At 40.3% G+C, this 26274-nt stretch overlaps 1 protein-coding gene across 5 annotated transcripts in view; it reads left to right on the forward strand.

Annotated features, from left to right (window-relative positions):
- Window positions 1-26274, forward strand: part of RBMS1 (RNA binding motif single stranded interacting protein 1) — a 146971-nt gene that overhangs the window by 31931 nt on the left and 88766 nt on the right. The window contains exon 1 of one of the 5 annotated variants that reach the window (XM_068138774.1): window positions 19497-19693. The exons of 2 other annotated variants lie outside the window; for them this stretch is intronic. In XM_068138774.1, coding sequence (XP_067994875.1) covers window positions 19631-19693 — 63 coding nt within the window. In that variant the 5' untranslated portion in view covers window positions 19497-19630. Of the gene's footprint in view, window positions 1-19496; window positions 19694-20019; window positions 20317-20347; window positions 20622-26274 lie in introns of those variants that run through there. 2 more of the 5 variants (XM_068138775.1, XM_068138776.1) reach the window with 2 other exon arrangements.

Raw genomic sequence — 26274 nt, forward strand, 5'->3', positions numbered from 1 at the left:
TAAAGTGCATTATGAACTGGTGAGTTTATAATAAATACTGTGTAACAGTGATAGCCTCAAAACGTCAAGGTTGCTTTATATATTGCGATGAGTCATTGAGACTGTTGGCAATATAGAGAGGCAGCTCTCTGCTGAACTAGAGATTGTGGGTAGGCGGTGAAGTGTTCTCAATACATCATACACCGACTTTCCGATGAAGTCAAAATGCAATTTCCCTAATTGAACGTACCTCTGCTCTTCCTGTCACCGGCACCTAGGGGCTCCCTCTAGCGGGACATTGTGGGGTGAGAGGTTTTCTTGCGGACTCGTCGAGTCTACAGCTGATAGACAAGATGGCTGACAGGCTGCAAGTACCTCCAGATTTACCCCCTCCCTCCCCATTTATATGGTCTGTCTCTTGTTGCCGCCCTCTCAGTACAGTGAAGGGAAAAGTTACACAGCGCGTACGACGCACCCTTTACCACGAAGTTTGTCTGTAGGCAGAGGCTCTGGCAGGATTAATATCTGAGGCACTACTGCTGCCTTTTCTTCAGCTAGTGTTTGTAAAGGCAGCCTGTACAGCCCGCTGCTGGCCGCGTCCGGCCCGGGCAGGACGCGCCGCGCCCCAAGTTTCCCGCCGAGTGTCGTGGGCGAGCACCACAGTGGGGCGCGGGCAGGGGTGCCAGGCTTGTGCTCCTGCCGATGCCCGCCCAGAGCCCCGGCGGCTGCCTCACGCCTCGGGGGCAGCGCGGGTGTTTCCCAGCCGCGGTAGGAAGCGCAGAGCACGAACGATAAGCCTGTTGGCCTGGCCCTAACGCCCTTGGTTGTGTGTGGTGGTGGCGGTGCCCGGGCTCGTCGCCCCCTTGCTTGCTTGTCCTTCCGCGAGGAGGTTGAGGCGGACTCTTAAAATCAGATTTTAAAAGTCTTAAGTGGTATTGTGATGAATACCGTTTAGTATTAAAACTGGTAGCGTCTTAGGGACCTCTCTTACTCTTGGTTGCTGCAGAGAAAACATTTTGTTGTAGAAAAGGCAGTAACTGGTTTAGCCTTTTTTGGTGCTTTAGTCCGTTTTATTTACTTCCTGGTTCTCTTGTCTCAAGAAAGCTGCAGATAAATGCTGATGGGGAGCTTGATTGTTACGGTGTATTTCTTGTCTTAAAAATTCAGTTTGCTTAATATTGTCTTCTAAGGTTTGGAGGCTTTTTTTAGATTGTGGGGTTGGTTTTGGGTTGGTGGGGGTGTTTGGCTTTTTTTGTTTGTTGGGTTTTGTGGGGTTTTTTTTTAGACTATTTTAATAGGAGGTTTACTTACGTGTTTGGAGCTAATGTGACTAGATAGTGCCCTGCTAAGCTTGCATTGCATGAAGAATATGTGCTTGTCATCTGAGATGTGGGGAAAACAAACAGTGAGTTACTTCAAGGAGAAATGAATGGCTGGATTCTTAAATGCTGAATCCTGAAAGTTGTCTTAGCTGCAAAAGTAATTAAATTTGATTATTTTTCTTCTCATTATATGAGCATGAAATAAGAGTGGGAAAATGTCACCAAAACAATTAAAACTGGCAGTGAAAAATAAGGGCAGCCTTTTTTTTTTTTTTTTTTTTTTTTCCTTTCCCATACCTCCAGCATAGTTACATTTATAACTGAGTGTGTGTCTCTTGTGGTCTCGATTACATCCTGTGTTTTTAGCTGGCAGCGTTTCCTCTGCAGAGGCCCTGTTCTGTATGCCAGCATACATTTCTGTGTATATTAAAAGAACAGAATCAAGATGAAATAGTAAATGAAAGTCGTCCCCCCCCCCCCCCCCCAAGTGGATTTTTAATACTAATGCCTGGAACAAAACAAGAAATGGTTTATCTGTCATCATGATTCTTTTTGTAAAACCAGCAAGTTTTGCATTGTCAAAGAAGAGCGAGTAATCCGTTTAAGTCATCAAACATGTTAGACCTTTATCCCATTCTTTAACATTTAAATGTTTGAAGACTGTATTTCTTCAGTAACATTTTTCTGGAAGTGGAGCTTGGCTTCTCCAAAGTATTCCGTGTTTGAAAATCAGGACGTACAGTCTCACCTCCAAGAACATATCTTTTTTTCAGTTTGCATAGAAATATTTTTGGAACAGTGAACTATGCTAACAGCTGTATTCAATCTCCAGTAAAATCACTTCCTGAAAAAAAGTGAAATTAAACTTAATATACAAGCTTGCTTGGAATATAATACCATGGATTTAGGGAACTTTGTGATTATGAAACCGAATCCATTCACCCTGCTGGGGTAATTTCTTGTAAATTGTACACTATGGAAATCTTTAATCAATGTCAGTGTTTTTAAAGCTAAAATTCATACATTTCAAATGTGTCTTTATTTCCCCTCACCCAGAGAGTGCATTGGTTAGCTGGTTCTGGTTTTGTTTGTTGTTTTGGTTTGGTTTTTTTGTTTTTCAAAGGAAGAATGTTTCTACTGTGCTTATGTGAGGTGGGAAAGGAAAGGAGTTAAGGCATGAAGAACGGTACTCTTACCTGCCCTAAGTGTTTGGCATAAAGTCCAGTCATGAAAATCATGAGACTAATTTAAAAAAAGATAGTTAAAAGAGACATTTTGTAAAAAAGACAAAAAAACCCAAGAAAATCATCCTGTTCTTGAGTTTAACAATGCAGTTTTACACATAAGAGGTAAGAGGTATTCTGTAATTTTTTATACATTTAACATGAAATATAAGATTCTGGGTATATTTATGCTGTGACAAAAGGTAGAAACTGAGCTAGCCTGCATACTGGTAAGCATCATTCTTGTGGTATAGACTAAAACCGCAGAAAAATGCTCAACTTGCAGACAGACTTAAGCCACCGAAGTCCACCTTGCGGTGACCGTGCTGCTCAGGGTACATGAGCTTCAGAATGCAAAACAAAACCAAAATCATCCACATGCTGAAGGTCTGCATTAGAATTTTTGACATATGTCTATCATTCTTCTGACTTCATGACCCAGCACTTCAAAACAAGCCCAAACAGCTAACCCCAAACTGCTCAGTTTTATTTAGCTTTTAAATGAAGGAATAGAATGTTTAAATCCTTGTAGAGGCCGAGCAGCTGAGTCCGTCATTGGGGCACTCTGCTGAAGTCCTGCCTTAGCTGGTACTTAATTCTGTATGGACATTATGATCTAAATATATTTTTGCATATATTTCTGCATTCTACTTGGATATAGAGTATAAGGATAAAGATTCATATGTGGTTTTCTTATCTTTTGGATGAGTGCCATATCCACAGGTTAGAAAGCAAATTCCTCTTCTTCCTTATTACCCTTTTTGTTATTTTGCATAAAACCAACTGTGTTGACAGCAGGTATTGAGCGGGATCCACTCCCGAATGCTCAAGGCAGCAGAGGTGTGTGTTCCAAATGTATGTTTCTTCTGCAACTCCTCACATGCATGGTTTCTTTCTGAAGCATGTGTGATTTCTCTTCCCTTTTCTTTCACTCAAGTCATGGGTAACCTAAGGGCCTACCTTGGAGCAGGAAATTCCAGGAGGGGGGAAGGCCACCTACTATGTGCTACAATAGCCAGCCAAGTGACCGACAAACTGCTATTTAACTTCTCGTGCTGTCAGCTTTAAAGAGAAACCCTCTTTTCAGGAGTTTTTCCTTTAAAATCAAGTCTCAGTTCCTGATTTACTGGGAGAGAACAGGAAAAAAGTAATCTGAAATACTGTAAAGTACTCTAAATTCTGATAAAGGTTAGATTTTGTGTAAGTGCTGACTTTTTGGTTGTATTTAGCTAACAAAACATGGAGAATTTCTGCAGTATAAAGAACATGAAGAACACAAAATTAATGAAAACATGAAGAATTTCTCCTTCTGATATATAATTGGTAATTTTCTTTTAATGCAAATAAAAATAATTTATTCTACCTGATCTCAGTTATGTCTCTTACAGAATTATTGTGGATTCTTGAAAGTCAAAAAGGTAAAAAAAACGTTTTAACTCTTAACCCATATGTTCATGTGCACAACATTTCCTATTTGGTAAGGACAGCCTTTAGCTTGAGTAATATTAGTTACTTCTGTGATTCATTCATCTAGAGAACTTTCAGGGCAAGTTAATTATCTAATGTGAAGTGGAGGGGTTCTTGTTGCTTTATATGCTGTTTTACTTTACTTTTGAGTTATCTGTATTTATAGGTGTAAAAATATAGGTGCATAGACTTCTCATTGAAGTACAAATACTTTTGTACAGAAATATACATTTAATGAAAATAAAAATAATTGCTTTCACCCCACTTGAGCTCGGTTATGGCTCTTCGGAAAGCATAGTTTACCATAGGACTTTGGCTGGTTTATGGTTGCAACACTATCTTTTAGCTGGCATTCTTGTAAAATGTAGGTTATATACTCATCTGTTGGACGATAAAGCCCTCTTGGTAACAAAATTAGTTTCTTTCTTAGCATCATTTCTCTTTATTTCATCCAAATTTGTATAACCAAAATCAAAATACTGCCCACCCCAACCAGTTTTTTCTTTCACCACCGACAAAAGAACTGAGCATTTTTTCCATTCCTTGTCCAAATTGTTAAGATGCCCCTGAGGACCTTTGTTTACAGTGTCTCCTCATTCTTTTTTTTCCTTGACATTCTCCCCTCCCTCCAGCAGTGAGATTACTAATTAAAGAGAGGACACAGTGACCCTGGGTTGTTTAGAAGTCACAGGGGAGGGGTGGTGGCACAATGACAAAACCATCCCTGCAGGAAGTAATCAGGCCCCAGACCCAGGACAATACTCACTTCCATCACCTGAAAAACCCTTTCAGTTTGGAGATGCAGCCCAGAAGCAGATTCATTTTGCCTTTAGTAAAGTATCTCCTTTACAAACAAAACCTCAGCATCTCTGTGTTAGTCTGTTTGTTTTCAGGGTTATTGTACAAGTGAAGTTTTCTTGTAAACAATTACTGAAAAAATACTTCTCTTAATAGAGTTTCTAAAGTAAAAGCAGTGCTAAATGTCATTTACATTTGTCTTCAATTTCAAGGGAAAAGGAGTTGGTTGCTGTGATATCATTCAGCAGGGCTATGATCTTATCTAGTATGTATGAATTCCACAAATTATTATGGGTTTTATTACTTAATTGCTAGTTCATCGATATTTATGGTGCTTTACAAGAACCTAGTAACAAAGAAATTCAGGATTAATTCCAGATTAGACTTTGTAAACTGGACCAAAAATCCATCACTTTGAATTTATACCAGTGAAAATAAGATTTCTGTTTATCCCAAAATCTCCACTGCAGGGCATTTCCAGCATAAGGTAAAGGCAGGGTCCTGCAGCATGCGCCAGGGCACCGCCTGCTCCCATGCCGCTTTCTGCTGGCAAAGCCAGGGAGACTCTGTTGATATGTTACTGTAGCCAATTAGATAAATCAGCAGGCTCTAGCCCTAGCACTCAATCTCCAGTGTTATCTGTACAGTTTTATCTTGTACCCATAAAAGAATCCAGCTGATTTCAGTAGCTATCCAAATGGGCTGGCCTGTGTAAATCAGATTGCAGCGTTGAAGTTAGGAACATGATACCTAGCATTCCATTTGAATCCATGGAGAAAACAATCCTACTGTCTAGGAGCTGGATCCAACATGCACTTTAAAATCTATAATTAGGATTAAAAATAATTAAAATAAATCAGTGATCTAGTAACTATGAACAAAGTCAGCTAGGAGAAACATTTAGAAGAGTCCTATTTGAGGCAGAGAAGGGAATACCATTGTGTCTTACTCTGCAGCCTGAATGAACCAGTGCCTTCTTAAAAATAATATCCTAGGTCTGAGGTTTTGTCTGGGTTAGGTTTTGGTTTGGGTTGGGTTTTGTGGGGTTTGGGGTGTTTTTTGTTTGGTGGGGTTTTTTGATTTGGTATTTTGTAAATTTTTGGAGGTATGATGATAAGTGGAAAAAATTGAAAGTTTTACTAAGTCCATTTCATTTCACTATCAATCTGCAACAAGGTTTATGCTTAACAAGTAAACATTGACCTTTTTAGCCTAATTTAAAGAGTAACTGTAGCCCAAGTATGGTTGACATGGATTCATGGGATCAGTCAATTCCATGTATCTAACATGCCTTCCACTTTCATTGTTAAGGGGTATAAAATGTATAAGGGGGAAAAAAAGGTCAGTGTATATGTATTTTATACCAATGAAAGACATCCTGATAAAATGTAAGGATTTATGGAAGAGTATCAATGTTCTAAACAGTAAGTACTAGAATTTTGATAGCATTTGTTCTGCAAACTCTTTTTTTCACTCTTATTTTTAAATTTTTGCTCCCTCAAAAACTAAGGTGATTTCAATTCTGATTGTCTAGTGCCCTTGCTTGCATCTTCAGAAAGGCACTATGTACCAGAACCCTAAATCAGTCTGAAAAACAGATCATATCCTTCCCTGCAGTGACTCTGTGACCCTTCACACCTACTCAGACCCTGAGCTGGCTCTGTAACTAGAGCCCCACAGTTATTAACTGTCCGGGCAGCATAAAAGAGCTAATATCATCAAAACCTAGTACTGTGGTCCCATGATCATTAAAATGCCAGATCTGTGCCTTGCAAGACTGCTTGGCTGTGCAGACGTGAACCAGCTGCATTACTGCTGCTGAGGGCGAGTGCATAGTGCAGGGCTTTAGGATCATAGAGGTGGAGCAGTACCTGCAGCCTGCCCACAGCCTTCCTATGCAGGTGCCCTTTTCTCTGCTAAATGTGGTCAGTGTAGCACCAGCTCCTGAGCCAGGTGAGGTTTGTGGCACCACTAAGGGAACAAACTCCATCTCTGATGTGACAGAAACTGCCTAGGGTTGAGCAGAGGTGACCAGTGTCCTCCAAGATACTGGCTTTTTAGATGTTTGAATCATTTGTGGGAGACAGGTGTGAATGCAGTGACTGTTTGAGAGAAAGAGCCTGCTTGAAATGAAAACGCCAAGATTTTGGGCACTATGATGTAGAAAGAAGACAAAAAGGAACTAAAAATTACTGTCTTGGTAACCTTCAGTTCCAGAGCAGTACAGATATTTGAGACTCTGATGAGGCATACATGTTGTTGGACTAAAAATGTCATTTTTAAAAATAGAGGGGGAAGACATATAGTTTGTTTTTTCAATACCTGTTACCTGTCTGTACATGGGAGAGCCCATTTGTGCTGGGTATCATGCGGCTGCTACAGCTTTGATCCAGTACAGAGTTTCTTAAAACAGTATTTCGGGGAATCATAGCATAATTGATTCAGATCAAGAGGTATCAGCCAGTGTTCTTGTCAGCAGTGTTGATTATTGTGCTGCCCATTTGACTGGATTGTTATTGTTCAGATTCCTTTCTGGTTTTGTAATGGCTGTATTTCACATTAAAGTTCAACGGTTTAATTAAGGAAATGACTGAATAGGAAGTTACTGTAACCATGATTTCGGCTTTTAAAGAAAGATTTGCCATATATGTGAGGAAATTTGTGAACTTAAGCATTTTGTTAAATAGGCAACATCTCCATTTTGCCTTTTTTTTTTTTAACCACTGCTATTCAAATGGATAAATTGCACCATTTTCCTTCTCTTTGTGAAGCTTTATTAATTTGTTTCAAAGCATATAGTATATTGTAGTGTCTTTCCCTTAAGTACGTTTTTAAACAAAGATGATTTCACTTGCAAGTTTAACTGAGGTCTGAAGTCAAGACTAAGGATGTGTCTTTTGAAATGAAAATGTTTTATGTGCTTCTACATAAACCCCTGAGTGGCAGCTTGCTTTCAGTTTTCAGTATGGTCAGGGCTCTGCAGTCAGACTGCATCTCGGCATTGGTGTTCCCTTGGAAGTTGGGTGGGATTTAGAAGTTCCTGCCCTCTATGCCTGGGGCTAGCCAAGCCTTTTCTGGTTTACAGCTGTTTGCTACATCAGAACTAGGAAATTAACCAGTTAGGAAAATATATGTGTCTCTATAGATTTAAACTATCAGTTTACTTTTCCAGTACACCCCCATGAACAGTTGATTCAGTCCAGCTAAGGAGTGTGGTAATATCTGCTCTGGAGGGTAGAATAGGTGGCTGGCATGGAGAGGGAGTGCTGCAGTGGGCAAAGATATCACTGAAATCAGATGTGGTACAAAAGGGGGGTGGGGGAGAAGGAGCTCACATCTACTCACTACAAGAAGCACCCATTCTGCCAAATGGTATGTTTATTAGTCTGATCGGCCACCAAATAATTGCAGTGGTACAGTAAATAGCATTAAGTGCTATGCATCATCTGAAGCCTGGAGTTTCTCAGCATGAAAAGGCATGAGGTTTCTTTTTTTTTCTTTTTTAGTATGTTTACTTTACAGTTCTTGAAAGGAGCAAGGAGCAGTCTAGTAGTCCAGGACAAGCTAAGATCTGTAGGTAGGTATCATAAAATAATTTCCATTGTAGAGTGAGCTGCCTAGCAGGCAATCAACACTGACAATCAAAAAGTAGCTGATAGTTAATAGGAAGCACATTGCCTGGCTGTTTTAACATTTTAACATAAGAGTTCTATCACTGTTTTGATTCAATTCTGTAATTTTATTAGCCAAATATAATAGAAAATCAGTAATTAGACAATTTTAAGCATTTAAACCAACTGTAGCTGAGGAATTGAAAATGAAGTTTGTAAGAGGATGTATTATTTCCAATGGAAATGTTATGATAATACATTCTGGAATTAACCTTTTAGTTTATTTTAAACTGCCTTTTGTTTTGTTAAAAAAATTAAAGGTTGTCTACATTGGTGACATTTCAAAGACTTAACCTGAATTTTGTAAGGAAAATAAACAGATTTTTTCTGTATTCTACAGTGACACCAGTGAAAACTATAGTAAAGAAGCTCAGCATGAGTTACTTGTTTTAAGTGATTCTGCTGGCATGGATTTGTGGCCAGATATTATGTTTTGATACAAAATATATAATTCATTGTTTATTTTTAATAAATGAAGATTCAAGTTGGGTTTTGTTTTGCAGTGTAAGTCATTCATATCTCTAAGTTTTAGCTTCTCCAGTGTTTCTTTTCTGTTCGGTGAGTAAGAACAGTTTGGTCAAATCTGCTGGTGTAGCCAATGCATAGCCCACTGATTATAGTCACCAAGGGATTAATACAGCTTTCTGGCTTCTTTTCACTCTGGCCTAGTTCCTGCAAAATCATGTGCCTACATGATTTACTCACATGAACTGTCATATCATATGTTGTTGCTAAGAAAAAAGTTTATTCTTTCTCAAGTTACTGAACACTAAAGTAGATTAAAAAAATACTAAGTAACTAGTAATGTGAAAAAAGTTAGTTTTCACAGGTTTTAGTGACTGATATCAGGAGCCTGTAGTTGAAATTTGTATTACAGCAAGAAGATTTTTCTTTATTCATGCCTTTTGTCAGTACATTTGCAGTTGATGTAAGAACACTCTTTTCTTCAGGTAATGTCACTAGACTGCATACATGCAAGTACAGAAATTAATGTGTACACTTAAATGGTCTGAGGCCGTGTTGGGAACAACCTTTCTGTGGAATGAAGTAGCAGCCTCAGTGGGAATATAATGAGCAAGGGGATTAAAATGGAACTATTTAGGCATAGTTAGATTTTCAGATTTCTTTCTGTGTCTTTTAAATGCTGTCTGTAATTCTGATAAAAATTCTTCTCGAGTTGTGAAACAGTGGGCTCTGCTCAGAAAACAATCTGAAATTTCTTGGATGCAAAATGGATTTTTTCACTTTGTGCAGAATGTGATTTATATAACATTTCAGCTGACATGATCTGACATGTTTTTATGAATTCCTTTGCAAGACAAAAATGCCTCTAGTTGCAATTTATAGTAATGAGACTGTCTGCTGTAAAGTAACCGATTACAATGAAGGTATAAGAAGCAAGCATGTTTGCCTTTCCAAGCTATTAACCTCTCCTCACTTCTAGACTAACTAAGCTTGTGTTTTGTAGCAGTGTTATCTGTGAGTCTGCAAAATCCATATGTTTGTACAAACATAATTCTACATGTGTGCTTCACCAAATATAGTGAGATGGTGTTTTGTACTGGAGTTCAGCCAACTGGGTTAAATAACATATCTGACAGATAACTGAAAAATACAACAAAGCTCCATCTATAATTAAGCAAACAAATATTCATGTGAAAACTTTTCAGTGGTCTTTACAACAATAAAGGGTAAATTGTGTCTTAGAGTCAAAAGCAATATTATGATAGTACTCAATTGTATTTATCATGTATTTCTGGATTTCATTAGGGAATAACTGGATCAGGTCCTGAAGTGGGAAGTTGTGTATTTGGTTGTTTTAGTAGATAGATAACAAAAGTTTGATGTGTATGCAAGGGCATGTGTTCACATAGATTCATGTTAAAATATATAGAGAAAATGATCCATATGTACTTCCTGCTAGAAGATCATCCATTTCCGCTCAGTAAGTAGTCTTAGAAGGTTCACATAGTCATTTGCTGAAATCCTTTTTGCCTTGCAGCACCATACAGCAAACACTGCTGGGAGTTTTGCTGTGCTCAGAAATAAATGCAGCAAATTGGACTGCAAGCACTGGAACATTGTGAAGATCTTGTCCCTGGGGAGCTTAGTGCAAAGTTCTTTTTGAAGATCCCAGAATGGAGAAAATCCTGGCTATGCAGAGCCTCTGATAGAAACTGCAGTAGTGGAAGATAGGGGAAGGAGTTGCCAAGGGAGTGAAGAACTTCAAAGAATGTTGGAACCAGGGGCGAAAGTTCAACCTAATTCTTGTGCTATTTGAACTTGTTCACCTAACTCTTTTGCACTGCATCTGCACAAAAATGACTGGTTTCTGGTTGTTGCAACATCCTCACTTTTCTGGAATCTGACTGGAAATACCTGGTTTAAAAAATGGTCACTGAATATGAAAAGTTCATGTGAAAAATGTTCTGACTAAAATTCCATGAGGGAGCCCTAGATGGAGAGAAGCCACCCAGCCACCAGATTTCCATCCCTGGGGAAACACACACCTTCCCCACCATGCCTTCTCCCAGCTGTGTGCTCCTGCCACTTAAATTATTATGGTCTTTTTATAATACCTTGGTGAGCCAACTCAACTCTCTTGTCATGGCAGACAAGAAAAAAACCCAACATCTATTTTTGCTGGATTTGTGAGTTGAATCAGCAAGCAAAAGAAACAAAGCATCAAGCAAAGAGCTTGAAACCATGAAGCTCAGAGCAGAAAGGGGGAAAGAGGAGCAGATTTCCTCCTTTTAAGCATCCCTGAATGGTTAAATGGACTCAGCATATCACAAGAGCACAAGGGAAAGTGCTTTCATTCTTGCCCAAAATAAAGGGTATCTGGAACCCACTGGTAAAGTTCCTACTGACCAGGCCAGGATTTCATTTTTTATCTTTGACCTGTGTACACTGATATTGGTGAACAGACCTGTGAAATAGGGCTGTGCAGTATCTGATAAATTTGAATCCAGCTTGAGGGAATATGTTTCAAATAACTGTAAGAGTCTGTTTACCTAAATAAACACAAAACTTAATTACGATGCAAGGAAATATTTTCCCACAGTGATTTTTGCTGTTGCCACCCCATAACACTTAGTATGGAACAATTAATTAATAACTTTATGAGTTGCTCCCTGAAATAAACTGTCCTAGCCATCTTGATTAATTTACTGATTACTGAACATAAATAATCATGTCATGTCTGAATTTAAAATTTAAGGAACTGAAATGGTGAAGGTGAAGACACAGACTCAGGATAGCAATGAAGTTTGTCCCTGGTTTAGCTCAGAGTGGCAAAAAACCTATTTGCAGCCGATGTCTGTACAGTGTGTCAGAAAATGGCTTTTTTGATCTGCTTCTGCTTTTTACCTGTCTCTGGTGCATCACCCACATCCTGTACATCCAGATATAGGGTGCTATACCCTTCAGGGAAGGCTTCATCCGCAGGAGCTATGTGATTTCACCCTCACAAGTGAGCTGTGCAATCACAAGGCATGGGGAACCTCCCCCTGTAGGTGCCAAGTGCCTTACTAGTGGAGGTCTCTCATTGCCATGACCACTGGGCAGGTGATGAATTTACACAGGGGAAAGAATTTTCACGCTCTGAAGATATATCTGTTGATCATTTTTTTCTGTGTTGTATTGGTGCTATGAATGTAACAAATACATAATTTCAAAATGTAGAGGAAGAGAGCATGCATTTTTAGGGGGAAAAAACAATTTGCAGCTTCTTCAGCATACTGAAACTCATCATGCCTGTCAGAGGTATAAGGTACACCAAGTACTTCAGAAACAATTCTGTCAGGGTTTATGTAGATACTTTTATTTCAAAGATACTGAAAATGAAATAAGATTCAGAGTAATTACTGAATATTTACTTCTGCCACATGATCTTGGTTTTTCCCCTTTGTAGCCTAGATGAGGTAATTTTAATCAGAATGTGTATTATAATCAAATGTCTTTATATGTGATTATAAAGCAAACTTGGTGGCAAAAGGCTATACATTTGAAACAGATTAAATTTATATGCCTCTTTGGATTCTATATGGAAATTAGTTTCTTACACTTGAACTGAGATCATGTAAATGGGCACCAGTGAGCCAGGACAGTGTTGTCAGTGTACTCAGAGGAGTTTGAGCACTGTAAAGACATTTGCAGGTCAGAAATTAGGTTAATTGACAGGGACATGTGTGAGGACAGGAAAAATTTGCACAGCGCTTGTCAGGAGGTAGAACTGTCAATTCTTCACTTGACCACTAGTATTTGTTGAACAAATACAATGGACTTTGTTCCAGGGAAAGTTAAAAAAATAGAAAAGGTAAGAAGAGTCATCTTAGGATAACAACATAGTTTGTAAAGAGACATGTTTTGTGGTTTTATTCCAAGATACCCACATGTACACTCCTGCTGTACACAGTATCCAGTCTGGCTTGTCACTCCTGTCAGTGTGGCTGTGGTCTGCCACAGAGGTTTGCAGAGATTGCAGAGTATTTTCCTCAGGTGATCTTCAAGCCTATAGCTGGTGACTATTGTCACTAATTTTGCACTAGTGACAACAAACCCATATTTTTTTTGCATAATCCTATTTTAAGTGACTTTTTCTGCCTTTTCTCCGGTTTTCCATCATGAGCCACTTTGAATATAGAGTGTGTTGCAATACCGGCCTGCTCCTGATCAGTCTAGTACAGAATTTGCTTGTAATGCAAATAGTGCATGTTTCTTTCGAGGCTTCAAAGTATGTGATGTGGAAAGACCAGGTAAGGGTCTGATTTTTTTTTTTTCATAACCACAGAGCACTGACAAATCTGGAGCTATTTCATGGACTTAGATAGTGAGGAAGCAACACACAAAGGAATTAAATTTATGTCTGGCTGACTTTTGGTCAGATCTCCTGCTCTAACCACCGCACAATGATTTGTCCTTTCAGTTCAATTTACTGTTCTCAATCTTTAATTGTATTTTAATTGTAGGAATGTTTTAATTTATTTTCTTGATGACATTTTAGTAAAATAGTAACTATTCAAACCTGGCCCACATGATAAAAAATTTCATCCGAGAAAGTGCAGCACACCAAAATTGAATAAATTGTTGGCTAGAAAGAGCCTCTCTTCTGCTGGAAAGCCAGCAGATATAACCCTACTTTAGAACCATACTAATTCTGAAGCTTTAAAAAAAAAATATTTCTGTATTTCCAGATTTTGCTTCATCTTTTACTAATATTTGTACTAAAATGTAAATATTTGAAATACATAAAATTATCAATTATCTTCAAAGAATCGTTGTTGCCTAGAAAGTACTTAGCTAATATTTTCACTTTCTTCTTTTACTGTTCCTTCCGTAAGTTTACTCTGCACGAAAAGTAAAAAATACAGAGCCAAGAAAGTGTTTGGAAATAGTGAGCAATTCTTAGTACTCTTGCTGAAAATTTAAATATGTTTTAGTGTAATGGTGAATGACTTCCTACATAGTTAATAACAGAGCAGAAAAAAACAATATAGTTTGTCATTTCAGACAGACTTTATGATTTTGTTCTACAATAAATCTAGTCACTGTTACAGACTTTGACTGCATTATACTTTCAAGCAAATGTCTGGCAACATTATCAAGCTAATGGCAGAATTCAGATATTTTAGAGTCATTTTAGTTAATTACACAAATCGAGACTGGATTTTCTCCTGTGTTTTAATTACCAATTATGAGCAGCTCCCTTAAATTCCTGGTAGCAATCCTTCACAGTAATTCTGTTTTGTACTTACCAGACTATACAGGGTATATTTGAGAGGGAGGTATTTGTTTGACAGTGGAAATACTTCTATAAGGAAGTATCTTGTGGCTTTCAAAGAATAAATAATGCATTCCATAATATAAAATGCTGGCATGGCATTAACAAGAGATTGTGTTGCTCTCTATGTTCATATTCTTAACACAAATCATCAGTGAAGGAATGGCAATAATTACTTATAATTATGCAATTTATAAAGTGTCCTTCCAAGAACATTTAAGGAAGTATGGAAAGAATGAACTGCAAGCTAAAACGAATAGGAGGAGTCAAAGCATGTAATGGGAGGCACAAACACACTCTCCACAGCAGAGGCATTCTGTGTGCACTGACGGAAGCAGAGGACTGTTTTTTCTTGTACAGGGACTGAAGGGAAAAAAACTTCTAAAGTAAAGGTGGTGGGAAAACCAGAGACAGGTTGGAGAATTCCCAGAGAGAATGAGCTGATGGGTTTGAGTCAAAAGTAATCTGTTACAGTGACTATGCACAGGTATTTTGTAGTGAGTGATAAAATGGCACTTACGTTTTGTATACTAATCTAAATATAAGAAATTTAGTATCTTGGTGGCAATATTTGAAACAGTACGTCTGGAAATCATTATTTATTGTGTCCTTTTGGTTGTGATTGTCACAGAGATTTTTTTTTTTGTTCTATTGTTGAATATATTCCTATCATTGTTTAGCAGCCTGCATTCTTAAGTGATGGCTTCTTCTTGTGTTTGCAATACTTCACTCTTAGTAGATCATATAGTTCTATAAATGTCACTGTTTCCTTAAAGAAAATTTACTGAAGGTTTTATATAGAAAGTGTTTTGCATGTTCATGGCATTACTGCATCCCATTCCTGCTGACCTTTCCTTCTCATCCTCAATTAGCAAGGTACAGTTGTTGGCTTTTTGTTAATTACCTGTGTATTGGGAATACTTAAATAATAACAAAACCAATTAACTTTCATGCCATTTATTGCTAAAGGAGCTTCCCATATAGTGAGGTATGCTTTATTCCTTTGAATGTTACACATGTTTTTCTTGTTTTCAGTTCTGAATAGATGAGTTTAAGCCTAAAATTAAAAATTTGCTTCTATATGATACTGAGCTTCCCATAATCCATTATCAACACTTCTCAGGAAATGCTTGATACCACTCATAAAGTTCAGCCCTGCATGCTGTTTCCTTGGCTTGCATAGGGTATTCCCAAGTTTTTTTGCATTGTTGTGGCTCATCCTTCTACCTACTTTGGTTTGTATCGCTTTACATATGACGCAGTGTGATGAGAGGATGGATCCTCAAGCAAGTGAACATTGTGGTAGAAAGCCTAGAAGGGTCTTCGAAGTCCAGTCAAGGTGGGGAAATGAAGTACCCACAATCACTCCTCCACTAATAGGTCTTTAGGAGGCCTTGAAGTGGCCAAGGGAGGAGAGTTGTAAGGAAATTCAAGAGATGTAGTCTGTACTCACAGCATTTTGCAACTGACTGAAAGTTTCCCTTTTAAAGCAGATCTAGGGCTGAGGGACCATCTGTCCTACAGAGACACTGAATGCCCTGAGGGGAAATAGCTACTTTGGTTGAATTGTGAGATAAATAAGGGAAGCCATGGATTTGATTTAGAACAGCCATAGTAAAGTAGAAGCTTAAACGTGGGGAACTGTTTTGAAAATAATGCCTTAGTTTTGCCAGTCTACTATTTTTTAAGATTGATAAACATTACTGGAAAGATTCTTGAGGACTTGCAGTTGCCTCCAGGTTTTCAGAGAAGTCTTTCTTTCTTTACCCTGTCTCTGCAAACTTAAATTTCTGAATTGTACCTAAAAAAAACAACCCCAAACCACACGACATAAAACATGTAATTACAACACTGAAGCTCCAAAATGCATCAGATCTGCTCAGCAAGTTTGCCTTATTTCTGAATAAGCTACTGGGTAATTTAAAAGAAGCTTTGAACATAATTTATACAGACACTCAGATTTTCTTAGACCCTATGATCACCTTTTTCCCTCAGGATCAAAATGAATTGTGCATTTATAACTCTAAGCAGCAAGATGCCTGACTACCTGCGAGTCTGTTCCCATCTGTTGTAATACAGTTAACTTAAATAATATTTTTCAAGGGCTTTTTAATTATCACATCTGTACACATTTTATAGATTAGGTGTCTCAGATTTGGGATTGCTAAATGAGTAAGACAGACTGTTATTTGCAAAAAAAGGCATGCTTCTTGCATCCCAGAAAATATGTAGGGAAACTGTAACCACTATCATGAATTGATACATCAATGTACATGTACTGCAAAGTTCAGGGAATTATCTCGAGTTCTATCAGCTTAATCTCAAATACAGGGTTTTACAGAGAAATCATTTTGCCTATGTTCTGGAGTAAGAACAAAGCAGCTTTTTCATATGCTTATTGGTTCAGGTTGAAAGGGACCTCAGGGGATCTTTAGTCCAACCTCCAGCCCAAAGCAGCATCAGTGATCAGGTCAGGTTGTGTAGGCTAGTACACAGTGTGATCTGGAGAACATTCAAGGATGTAGGCTGCACAGTCTCTCTGGGCAATGCCTGGCTGGCCTTGTGTCCAGTCAAAAACTCCCTAGTTTCAATGTCGGTCTGCTGTCGCCTTCCTTCCAACCACAATGCTGTAAGGAGTATGATTCTATACTGATAACCTTGTCATAGCTATTGGAAGGCAGCTATCTCCCTGTTTGAGATTAAAAAAACAACCCACAAACCAAAACAGAAAATGTGGATTAGCATTTAGGGTAGGACATTGGGGTTTTCTTCCCAGAAAATTCTGTAATGTGTTTAACAATGCTAAATAAGCAGATACCATTTGATTGTGACCTAGCAGGTTATATTTCTTGCTGCGAGTTTTCCTAGTATGTTAGGAAAGAGATTGATGGTAACTGAGGGAAATGTGTCACATACTGAATCCAGGAGAGGGAAATCTGTGTCTGGGTCATGGGAAGCTATGGAACATGTGGTGGCAGAGAGGGCAAGATTGCAGCATTTCAGGTACTGCTTTGGAATATTCTTGAGTACCTTCTCTGGTATGACTGTGACTGAACATAGGCCAAATCGAGCATGTAGTGTTTACATCCCTCCAGCCTCTTCCCTGGGGGATGGGGCAGGAAAAGGAGAGGGAAGGAAGCAAAGGATGATTGATGGTTTTTGAACTGCTTTTCCCCACAAGGGGAAGGTGTGGTCATTCAATGCATCTTCATCTAACAAAGCCCTCCTGTGGGTGTAGCAGATGTAAGCTTTGTCACCTCTTTGGTGACCAGAACACTGTACAGAAAATACTGTTCCTGTTTTTCATTTGGGAATACAGATTTGTGCAGGAGAAGCAGCCTATCACCGTTACAGTTTATACTGCTTTAAGACAGTGTCTCAGCACTGACCCTGATTGTGTCACCTGTGAGCATGGGGCTATAATAAGCAAGACCACAGCACAGATTGCCTACTGTATGTCTCGGGAAGGCATGAGCACACAGCTACATTTCTATCAAACTAAGCCACAGGTACGTATTAAGCCAATATAATCTGATACAGCTGCCAAAACAAGCAGTCATATCCACCCTCTTAAGCCTGCCTATTTCTGCCCTCATGCTACCTTCTCCATTATGCTGGCACAAGCAGTAGTGCAGCCATATGCTAAACCAGACAAAGAAAATGATCTGGAAGAAAACTAACCTGGTCAGAAAGAACCATTGCTTTTTTCCCAGCAGTGATGTCAGCTGCTGCTGTGAAGTGCACATGAGGCTACAGCCTTAACCGGACCAGGGAATATGAGTTAATCCTAGCCCTATGCATCTGTGCTAACTTTATGCCAGCAGTGGAAAGACAAATGATCTGCAATCCTGCATGAAGTTACCTGATCTGGCATAAAGTCTGTTGGTACAAGTTTATTCCATCAAATATCTTTCAGTGGCAGTGGCCACCATGTGATGTGGCTGCATGCTTTTCACCCAGTACTAGCAGCCCTTAAACTTGTGCTATCAAATCAAGGCCAAAATAAACAAGATCCATTTTAGGGTGTTAAAAAAAAAAAAAAAAAAAGTTATGCAGAATGTAGTTCCACCAGGTGACAGTGCTTTCTGACCATAAGCTGCACTCAGATAGGCTCTGGTCTGTGGTGGCAGTATATTAGGATGCCAAAATTCTTGGTCATTATTTCTTGGGAACTAAGTGGTTGAAGATTATAGCTTTTGTAGATACTAGTTTGTCAGATGGCACTATGTTGCTTGGCCTTTCAGTAAGGAGTTAACTGGCTATTTTTTGTTTCTTCCTAGCTGTCAGGTTTGTGTGTGAGGTTAGAGCCCCACGGTATTATCAGAAAGAGGAAGAGACACCAGAAGGTGCCTGATGATGCATGTCTATACCAGAAGGTCTTCTGCAGTGTCACCAATCAGAAACTTAGTGGCTAGGCAGAACTGTAACTCAGGATCTCTGAAATACTAGATTACCAGCATCACTAGTAAAGTAGACAGTAATAGTGAGTGAAGTTAGAAACTCCTTTCCTCCATATGCCCCAGTCATGTTGCAGGAGAACTGTACCATTTTCTAGGCCTAAATGTTGTAAAGAAAATTAGCATTTCACGGTTTCCCCAATACTGACTCGAGGCATTAATGAGGGTGGTGAACGGATGTGCCTCCCCTCTCCCTATCTCTCATGAAAACAAAATTTGAGAGTTATAACCCACATTTGCTGCCCTCAGAACAGTCAGCGCTGCGTTTCGGGAGGCGGGGTCGCGTTACAGCTCCCACTGCACAGGCCCGGGCACTGCGGAGTGTCCTGAACGACCTCGGGGGGTCGGAACCGAGGTGGGCGCAACCCATGGCGGAACGCGCGGCACGGCGCAAGTTGCGCCTGGGCCCGCATGCCACGCGTTCCATCGTGGGCCAACCACCCGCTCCCCCCGCCCCTCTAAGGCACAACCACTCCGTGCCGCGGGAGTGCCGCCGCTGCCCCGCTCCGTTCCGTTCCACATCTCCCACTCCCCTAGTGGTACAGCGCCGCGACCCGCTCCCTGCCGCCCCGCGCAGCATAGGGGTGGGGCTCGGGCACTGTGCCCGCTCCGCGCTTCCCCGCTGCGGCTCGGCGCTCCCTCCCTCCCTCTTTCTGGGCGGTGGTTGAGGCCGGCGGGAGGTGGGGTTGTCTGGGCTGGGCTGGGGAAGCCGACGGCGGTCAATGAGAGCCCGTTGATGGCTGGCTGGGCGGCAGCGGCGGGGTAGGGTCGGCGCGGAGCCGGGGCAGGGCGGGGGCCCCTGGGGGGAAACGAAGAGCCGCAGCCGGCGGGGTAGGCACGGAGGCGGGGAGCGCCCTGCAGCCGCGCCGCAGTCCGGCGGCCGCCAAAGTTGCTCCCCATCCCGAGAGGGAGCTGAGGATCAGGCGGGGCGATGATCTTCCCCAGCAGCAACAACAGCGCGGCGGGCAGTAGCCGGACCCCGTATCGGAAGCAGGTAGGAGCAGGGCCGGGGGGGGTTGTGGGTTTGTGGCTCTCCCCCACCCCCGCTTTCCCCCGACACCCTCCCCCCCCCCCGAAGTGCTGGAGGAGGAGTGGGGAGAGAGGGTGGCGACTTGGCGTGAGTTGCAATTTGCAGCCTGTTAGCTTGACGAGAGATGAAATATACAAGAAGAAAGTACTTTTTCTTTTTCTTTTCTTATTTTTTCATTCGCTCTTTCCCCTCCTCAAAGCTTCGCTGTGACCTTGCTGACTGCCCAGGCGGGCTCCGCCGGGTGACCTTAGCGGCCGAGCTGGGCGGTGCGGGGTGTGCCGCCGCCGAGGGCCGGGCGGCCCCCGGCCGTGCTGAGCTCGGCAACAAGTTAAAAAGCACCCGGTATTGCAACACGGGCCGCGGAGCGAAACTTCGGGCTGGTGATTTTCGCTCCTCGTGAAATGAGCGAAAGGGTCGCGGCGCGTTGTTTTTTTCAAGCAACCCTCCAAAAATCCACCGCCGCTCTTCGGACCTTCCCCTTCTCTCCGCCGTGAAGTGCACAAGGGAAATCCTGTGACATTTTAAGGGCCGACAGATCGCTCTGATAAGCTCGGAGCACTCGCATCTATGGAGCCGTACTGAAAGAGGTATTTCATTGTTTGTTTAGTCGCTGGAAATAGTTTAGCTAGTTGGGTTACAACCTCGTTGGGCCCTTGACTCTTCGGCTGCACTTTTTACTTTTCCCCTCAAAAAGCTGGAATTAATGTTACGTTATTTACTGCGAAGCGTGTTGTTTTTCACTGATTCTTTGACGACCAAAAATAATCGTGCTTTTTAAGTTCATCGGAAAGCATAGTGTGTGTGTGCGCCAAGGAGTAAATGGAGTAGAGGTCACTGACAAGCTCCTGGCTTGACAAAGCATGCCAGAAGACCGTGGCAGGCTTCTTTCCAGGTGAGGAAAAACCCTTCTGTGTCAGCTGCTCTTAGCAAATGAGACGAGTAATTTGATGGGTTCAGTTAGCATTGCTGGTGGGGTTGTCTGATTTTGCAGGAGGTCAGAATTCATTAGGGGCAGATGTAGCAGATGGGGTCTTACTGTGGCACGCAGTGAAGTGCTCCATAAAAATAATGGGGAAACGGGCCTCAAAATTCTAAACTTTTACTGTGTGGCTGGGATGGCCTGTGGTCTGCGTGGCTAACCTGTGCACCTGTGAACGTTTGAGTCTCATGTTTTCTTCAACCTTCAACAAAAATTGCTGCTCCTCCCTTGTTTTATAGAAATATTTTTTTTATAAGAGTCAGTGGTGTGTTATCTCTGCAGTGCTCTGCAGATGCTGCCTGACAGTGTGTGGAATTGTCTTTGTATCTTGTACTCAAAGTGTTCAAGTCCATACATAATAAAACATGGTTATTGTGTGTGCTGCTTTTGTTTTGTTTTTAGTAAATGCCCTGGATCTGTCCACGCTGATGATCATGTCTGGTGCTCCTGCGTGCTTTGTAAATTAAGACAGGTTTTTTTGATACTATGTTTTTCATTCTACCTAGAAAGGCCCATTAATTAATGAAGGCTCTTTGGGGTGCTGAGTGTTTGGGTGCTGGTGTTGGCAGGAGCCGAGGGCAGCCTAGGCAAGGCCTGTTCCTGGCGGGGCTCTGTTTCGCGTGCGGATGTGAGTTGCCTGCTGGTCTGGAGCGGGCTGATAAGATGCTCTTCTTTTCACAGTGCACTCCTTAGATTCAAAGAGCTAAAAGGGCCGCCTAAATCTGAAAAACAAACAAACCCTTTTTTCCCCAATAGGCAGAGAAAGAAATGAATGTGGGGGTATTATGTGGGCTTAAGACCCTGGGTACCAAAGGTTTCTTTTGTTAGTGTGTAGCCATTCTTCGCTCAAACACTTCCTACATAAGGAGCCAAGGCCTGTGTCTTTCTCCATTTAAGTCCATAGAAAACTCCTATTAACTTCATTCACATAGACTAAGGTTGTTTAAAGACTGACTTTCTGATCTCCCTTTCACTCAGATTTCACCTACAGGGGTGAGCTGATGTCAAACAGGGCTGAAGAGTGTTATGAGCCAAATTTTTCAACTCTTAATTATTAAGACTAGTCCACATTAAGTCTCTGCATGCTTTATGTGTAACCCATATTTGGACAATTGAATTATGATTGTGCATTAATCTGAGGCAGTAGATACTGTTAGTATAGGAAAAGTAGTCTACCGTAATCTCTAAGAGAAGAAACTAGATTTCTCATGCTAATACTGTGTAGTATGTGAAGCTGAAAAAAAAACTCAATAACCTAGAAATGAAACAAATCTTTTGAGTAGCTTGTATGTCCCTGTTGGTAATGTAATGTGATATCAGAATAGTATAAGAGCACTTCAGTTTTAGTATTTTTATGTTTGATTTTTAAGAGTCTGTAACAGATTCAAATGAAAAGATGAGTGATTTATTGGTAGAGTGCAAGGCGGTCCTGTCTTGATTTATCTTTAAAGCACTGTAATGTAATGGGAAATTCTGCCTTCATTTAAAACATGGACAAAACGCTGGTTAGCTACAGTAGACCCAAAGCTTTACCCATACTATCTTTTTGTTTTCCCAGAGAACTATGTTTTGTTTTATAAACGAATTTGTGCTTATAGTGTCATGCTTGTTGTCTGCTATATCTATTTCATTGTGTAAATCAGGCATGTAGGAGTCAGTCAACGTCCTTAATTTTGGGTCAGATTTGATTAGGTGGTGCCTAATCTTTGTCTCTCTTCACAGTACTTGTAAGAATACTAAAATATGGTCTCTGAGGTTGTGTATTTTCAAAAGGATTTCCTGTGTTATGGGCACACAGGCATATTTAAAATACTCCTACCAGGCTTAAAAGTTAGATGTTGTTTAAAAGAGTGACAGCTTATCTGAGAATTGCCCTTGAAATGCAGATTCAGGTCTAGTTAAAGAATGAAACCTGTACAGTATCTGCAGCAATAATCTTTTACAGTGCTCATGGCTGTGTGTCCTCTCTGAAAAAGGTAGGCATAGGCTAATATTTTTACTAACAAGATTGCTTGAGCTATGCAAAGAATGCACATGTGTGCATCTGTAATGTGAAGGAAACAACATGACATACGATATCCTGCTTAATATAGGCTTTCTTAGCTCTCAGTTTGTGTGTGTTGAGAACGAGATGGTTCTGTCCCTCCTCCCACTTTTGTTATTCTCACTAAAATCGGGAGGCGCTCCTCAGAAGTAAATATTTCTACACTCTGTAAAATTATCGTAAATGAAAAATTAGGCTTTCTCCTGCCATCTGCTCCTTGAAAGCTACAGAGCTACTGTAGCTATTTGATTAGGGATTTTAAATTGCTTTGTGCAGGGAGGTTTCTCCGCTCTCAGGTTTCTCGAGGAGGAAGCCAGCAGCAGCTCTGGGGGCCTGGGATGGAGGCAAGCGCCAGGTCCCACCTACCACAGCCAGGGTGCTCAGGAAGCCCGGCGTGCCTGTGCCTTTTAACATCTTTGTCCAGTAGCACTGGTTCTTGTTACGTTTTGATGAGTGTAATGTTTATCTCGCCAGCATAAGGAGATTTACATAGTTTGCTGCTTTCTGAGCAGATTAACTGGGCATAGCTGCACGTGAGGAATTTAACACTGATTTGGTGTTTGGCCTGTGTAAGGAGAGACACACAAAGCTTTTGATTAATCTTTTAATGCAGGTCTGTCAAGTGCCCTGTCACAGGTTGGGGTTTGCTAACAGTTGAAGATTAAGGTGGGGTTCTAATGATGATTAAATGAAGAAAGCTTTTGCCAGTCTTAGGCTAAAAATGTAGATTAGTTTTTCAGTCTGTGTATAGGTGTAATGTATCAAGAAGCTACACCTGCAATCCTACTGTATTATTTCCCAGTTTCCCAATTGGCACTGTGTGTGGTGTCTGTGTGTGTGAGAAGGGGCCTCATTAAACTTGTAAGACCTGGCCATGGTCATAAAACATGCAGCTCCACAGAGCAGGCTGATACCAGACCAGTTTGACACTACACCTCTTGTGTATCTACATGGCGATAGGCTGAGAAGCCTAAGAATGAACAGATATCTTTGATTACTTAAACAAATGGAACTAGTTTGTTTTTCTTTGTTTCTTTCAGAACTGAATGTTATGTCATTTTTTTACCAATGGCTTGCTTGATTTGAGTCCATTTCCATTAGTGTTTTATATTGTGTTAAAGGGTCTGCTTGAATTTAACAGGACTCTGCTCTTCTCTTAAGAACCAGCTATTTTAAAATTTCAAGTGCATTTATACGATTGATTGTGAAGTTCTCCTTTATTCTCAAGGGAGCAAAGCTACTCAGTCAGTGGGTTTCTATACTTGTAACATGAACGTGAAGGAAAGAGATAAAAGTAAGCATGTTACCCTGGCAGACATAGTATTATAGGTTAAGAAAAACGATGTGATTGTCTTACCTATATTTAGCAGTTAGAAATACTAAACAAAACTTCAAACAGGATGAACAATATATTTTTATCTCTTTGGAAGTATTATTGTTTAAAGTGTGTATCCTTGCCTTTAAGCTTCATATGGGAGGGAAAATAGAAGTCTGTCTTGAACATCTGCTCATTTGGGTTCATTTTTTCCCCCTGAAACTTCCAGCTGCTTGAAAAAAAAAATATTGCTTGAGTTAACACATTTCAGAAGGGTTAGATCCTTTAAACTAGGATTACAGGCAGGGAGGAGAGGGGAAGGAAGGAAGGGAGGGGTAAATCCTTTCCTGAGAGCTTGAGATGGCTCCTAAAAACATCCACACAGTGCTGCAACCAAGTAAATAAAAATAATGATGGTCATTTGACATGGTAACTGTTTCTGTCTGCATGTTGGATTTTTTTCATCTCTAAAGTCTTGAAATCTTGGCTTGTTGCCTGAGATAGTTATGATAAAAGAAGTCAGTGAAAAATAGGAACTTTTTTACTGTCCTTCCCTCATGGCTCTCTTTCTGGTTTCTTATTAATATTTTTCTCTATTTCTACATTGGATGTTTTTAAAAGAGCTTACTTAAGGGCAATATGAAGACAGGCAAAGTTTTAGTCCTAATGAAGAGGTGCATGAAGGTGTTTTAATATTGGATGAAGCATGTTAGTCAGAAGTTTTCTAGAAAGCCAACAGAACCACATTTAAATGGTCTCAGAAATCTTGTAGAAGTAATTCTAGTTGTTTTTCATACTTTTCAGAACTGCAGTGTACTGTGGTTATAACAGCCCTGAAGAAGCCACTGTATTTGCAGCTTCCTGATGCAACAGGAAAGGGAAGGGATGAATTACAAATAGAGGAGAAACGTCGGGGGAGGGGTAACCATGGGTTAGATAAGCACAAGCTTCTCGACCCAGCAACTTAGGAAAACATGCACACAACAACGAAACAAAAACAAAAATCATGTGCTGCTGGGGCTGGTTGCTGTGATTAGCACAGGTTTAACTCTTTCTCAAGAGACTGTAGTTAAAGTGGCGCAGCTTTGTGTTGACACAAAGTAGCTTTAACTAACTGTTGAAGTCAATGAATGCTAGTGAGGGATTGCTTTAGACAGATTCGAGACAAACTGGCTTCATGTCCATTTGAGTTAGTTTATAGCAGTTTAAATTTAGTATCATTGACTACAGTTTCCATAAATTGATTTTTAACAGTTAACTTTATACCAGTTTTAAGTCCTGACCCTTGAACTAAGCAGCACTGGCTGAAAAATATCAAGCAAATGTTTCGAAGTGTTACAGGTTCTTCAAAACAGAAATATACAACACTGCCAAAATGTCTTTTTCTCTGATTTATGATATAGTATGAGGATGTATCAGCTCTGTGGCCTGTTGCAAAAGAAAACCTGACAATTGCAGATATGTATAAATATATAACAATGTAATACATAATAATATCTCTTTGTTCATATGTCTTCATACAAGCAGTTTTGTTTGCTTAACCGTAATAGTTTAGGAAATCACTGATGCGTGTCTTATTTGTTTAAAGTATCCTAATTTAAAAAAATGATGTGTCAAGTAGAGTGGATGCTTTGATTTTACTTACTTGGTAGTACTATAGAACTTTCTGAGGTTGCAGTAGAAACAAGTAACTTGTTGCTCTGGGAAGTCTCATTTAGGATTCATTTACCTTAGTTCCTTGGTTGAAGAACAGCAGGGCAAGGTGAGCATCAAACTTAGTCTAACCTGACGTTTACCTGTTTGTGATATGAAATGCTTCTTTGTATTTCATTTATTTGTTCCTTCACAGTGTCTCTTATTGGCAGTGACACGTTCACACCTTATTTTAAGTGCCTTTTCTGTTTCTCCACATAGACGAGATTTATTTCTGTACTTCCTTTATATTGTTCTTTTATATCTGAATCTCCTCTACCATATGGTGCTTTGCTGCAAGAAAGTGGAAACATGACTACTTAGGTTAACTACAGTTCATATATTCTGTCATCTGGGTACTGCAGCATAACAATGTTAGAATTCAGTGCTTTAGAACATCTGCAGTATGTGTGGCACTTCCATTTTCAGTATGCTTGGGGAATGAAACCCAGGATTCAGGTGTGAGATTGGGGAAGGTTACAGGGAGCTTTTCTCAGGATTGTTAGTTGCTGCAG

This window comes from Melanerpes formicivorus, unplaced genomic scaffold (genome assembly GCF_026170545.1).
Source record: "Melanerpes formicivorus ecotype bairdi unplaced genomic scaffold, bMelFor1.0.p_v2 SCAF_5, whole genome shotgun sequence".
Taxonomy (NCBI): Eukaryota; Metazoa; Chordata; class Aves; order Piciformes; family Picidae; genus Melanerpes; species Melanerpes formicivorus.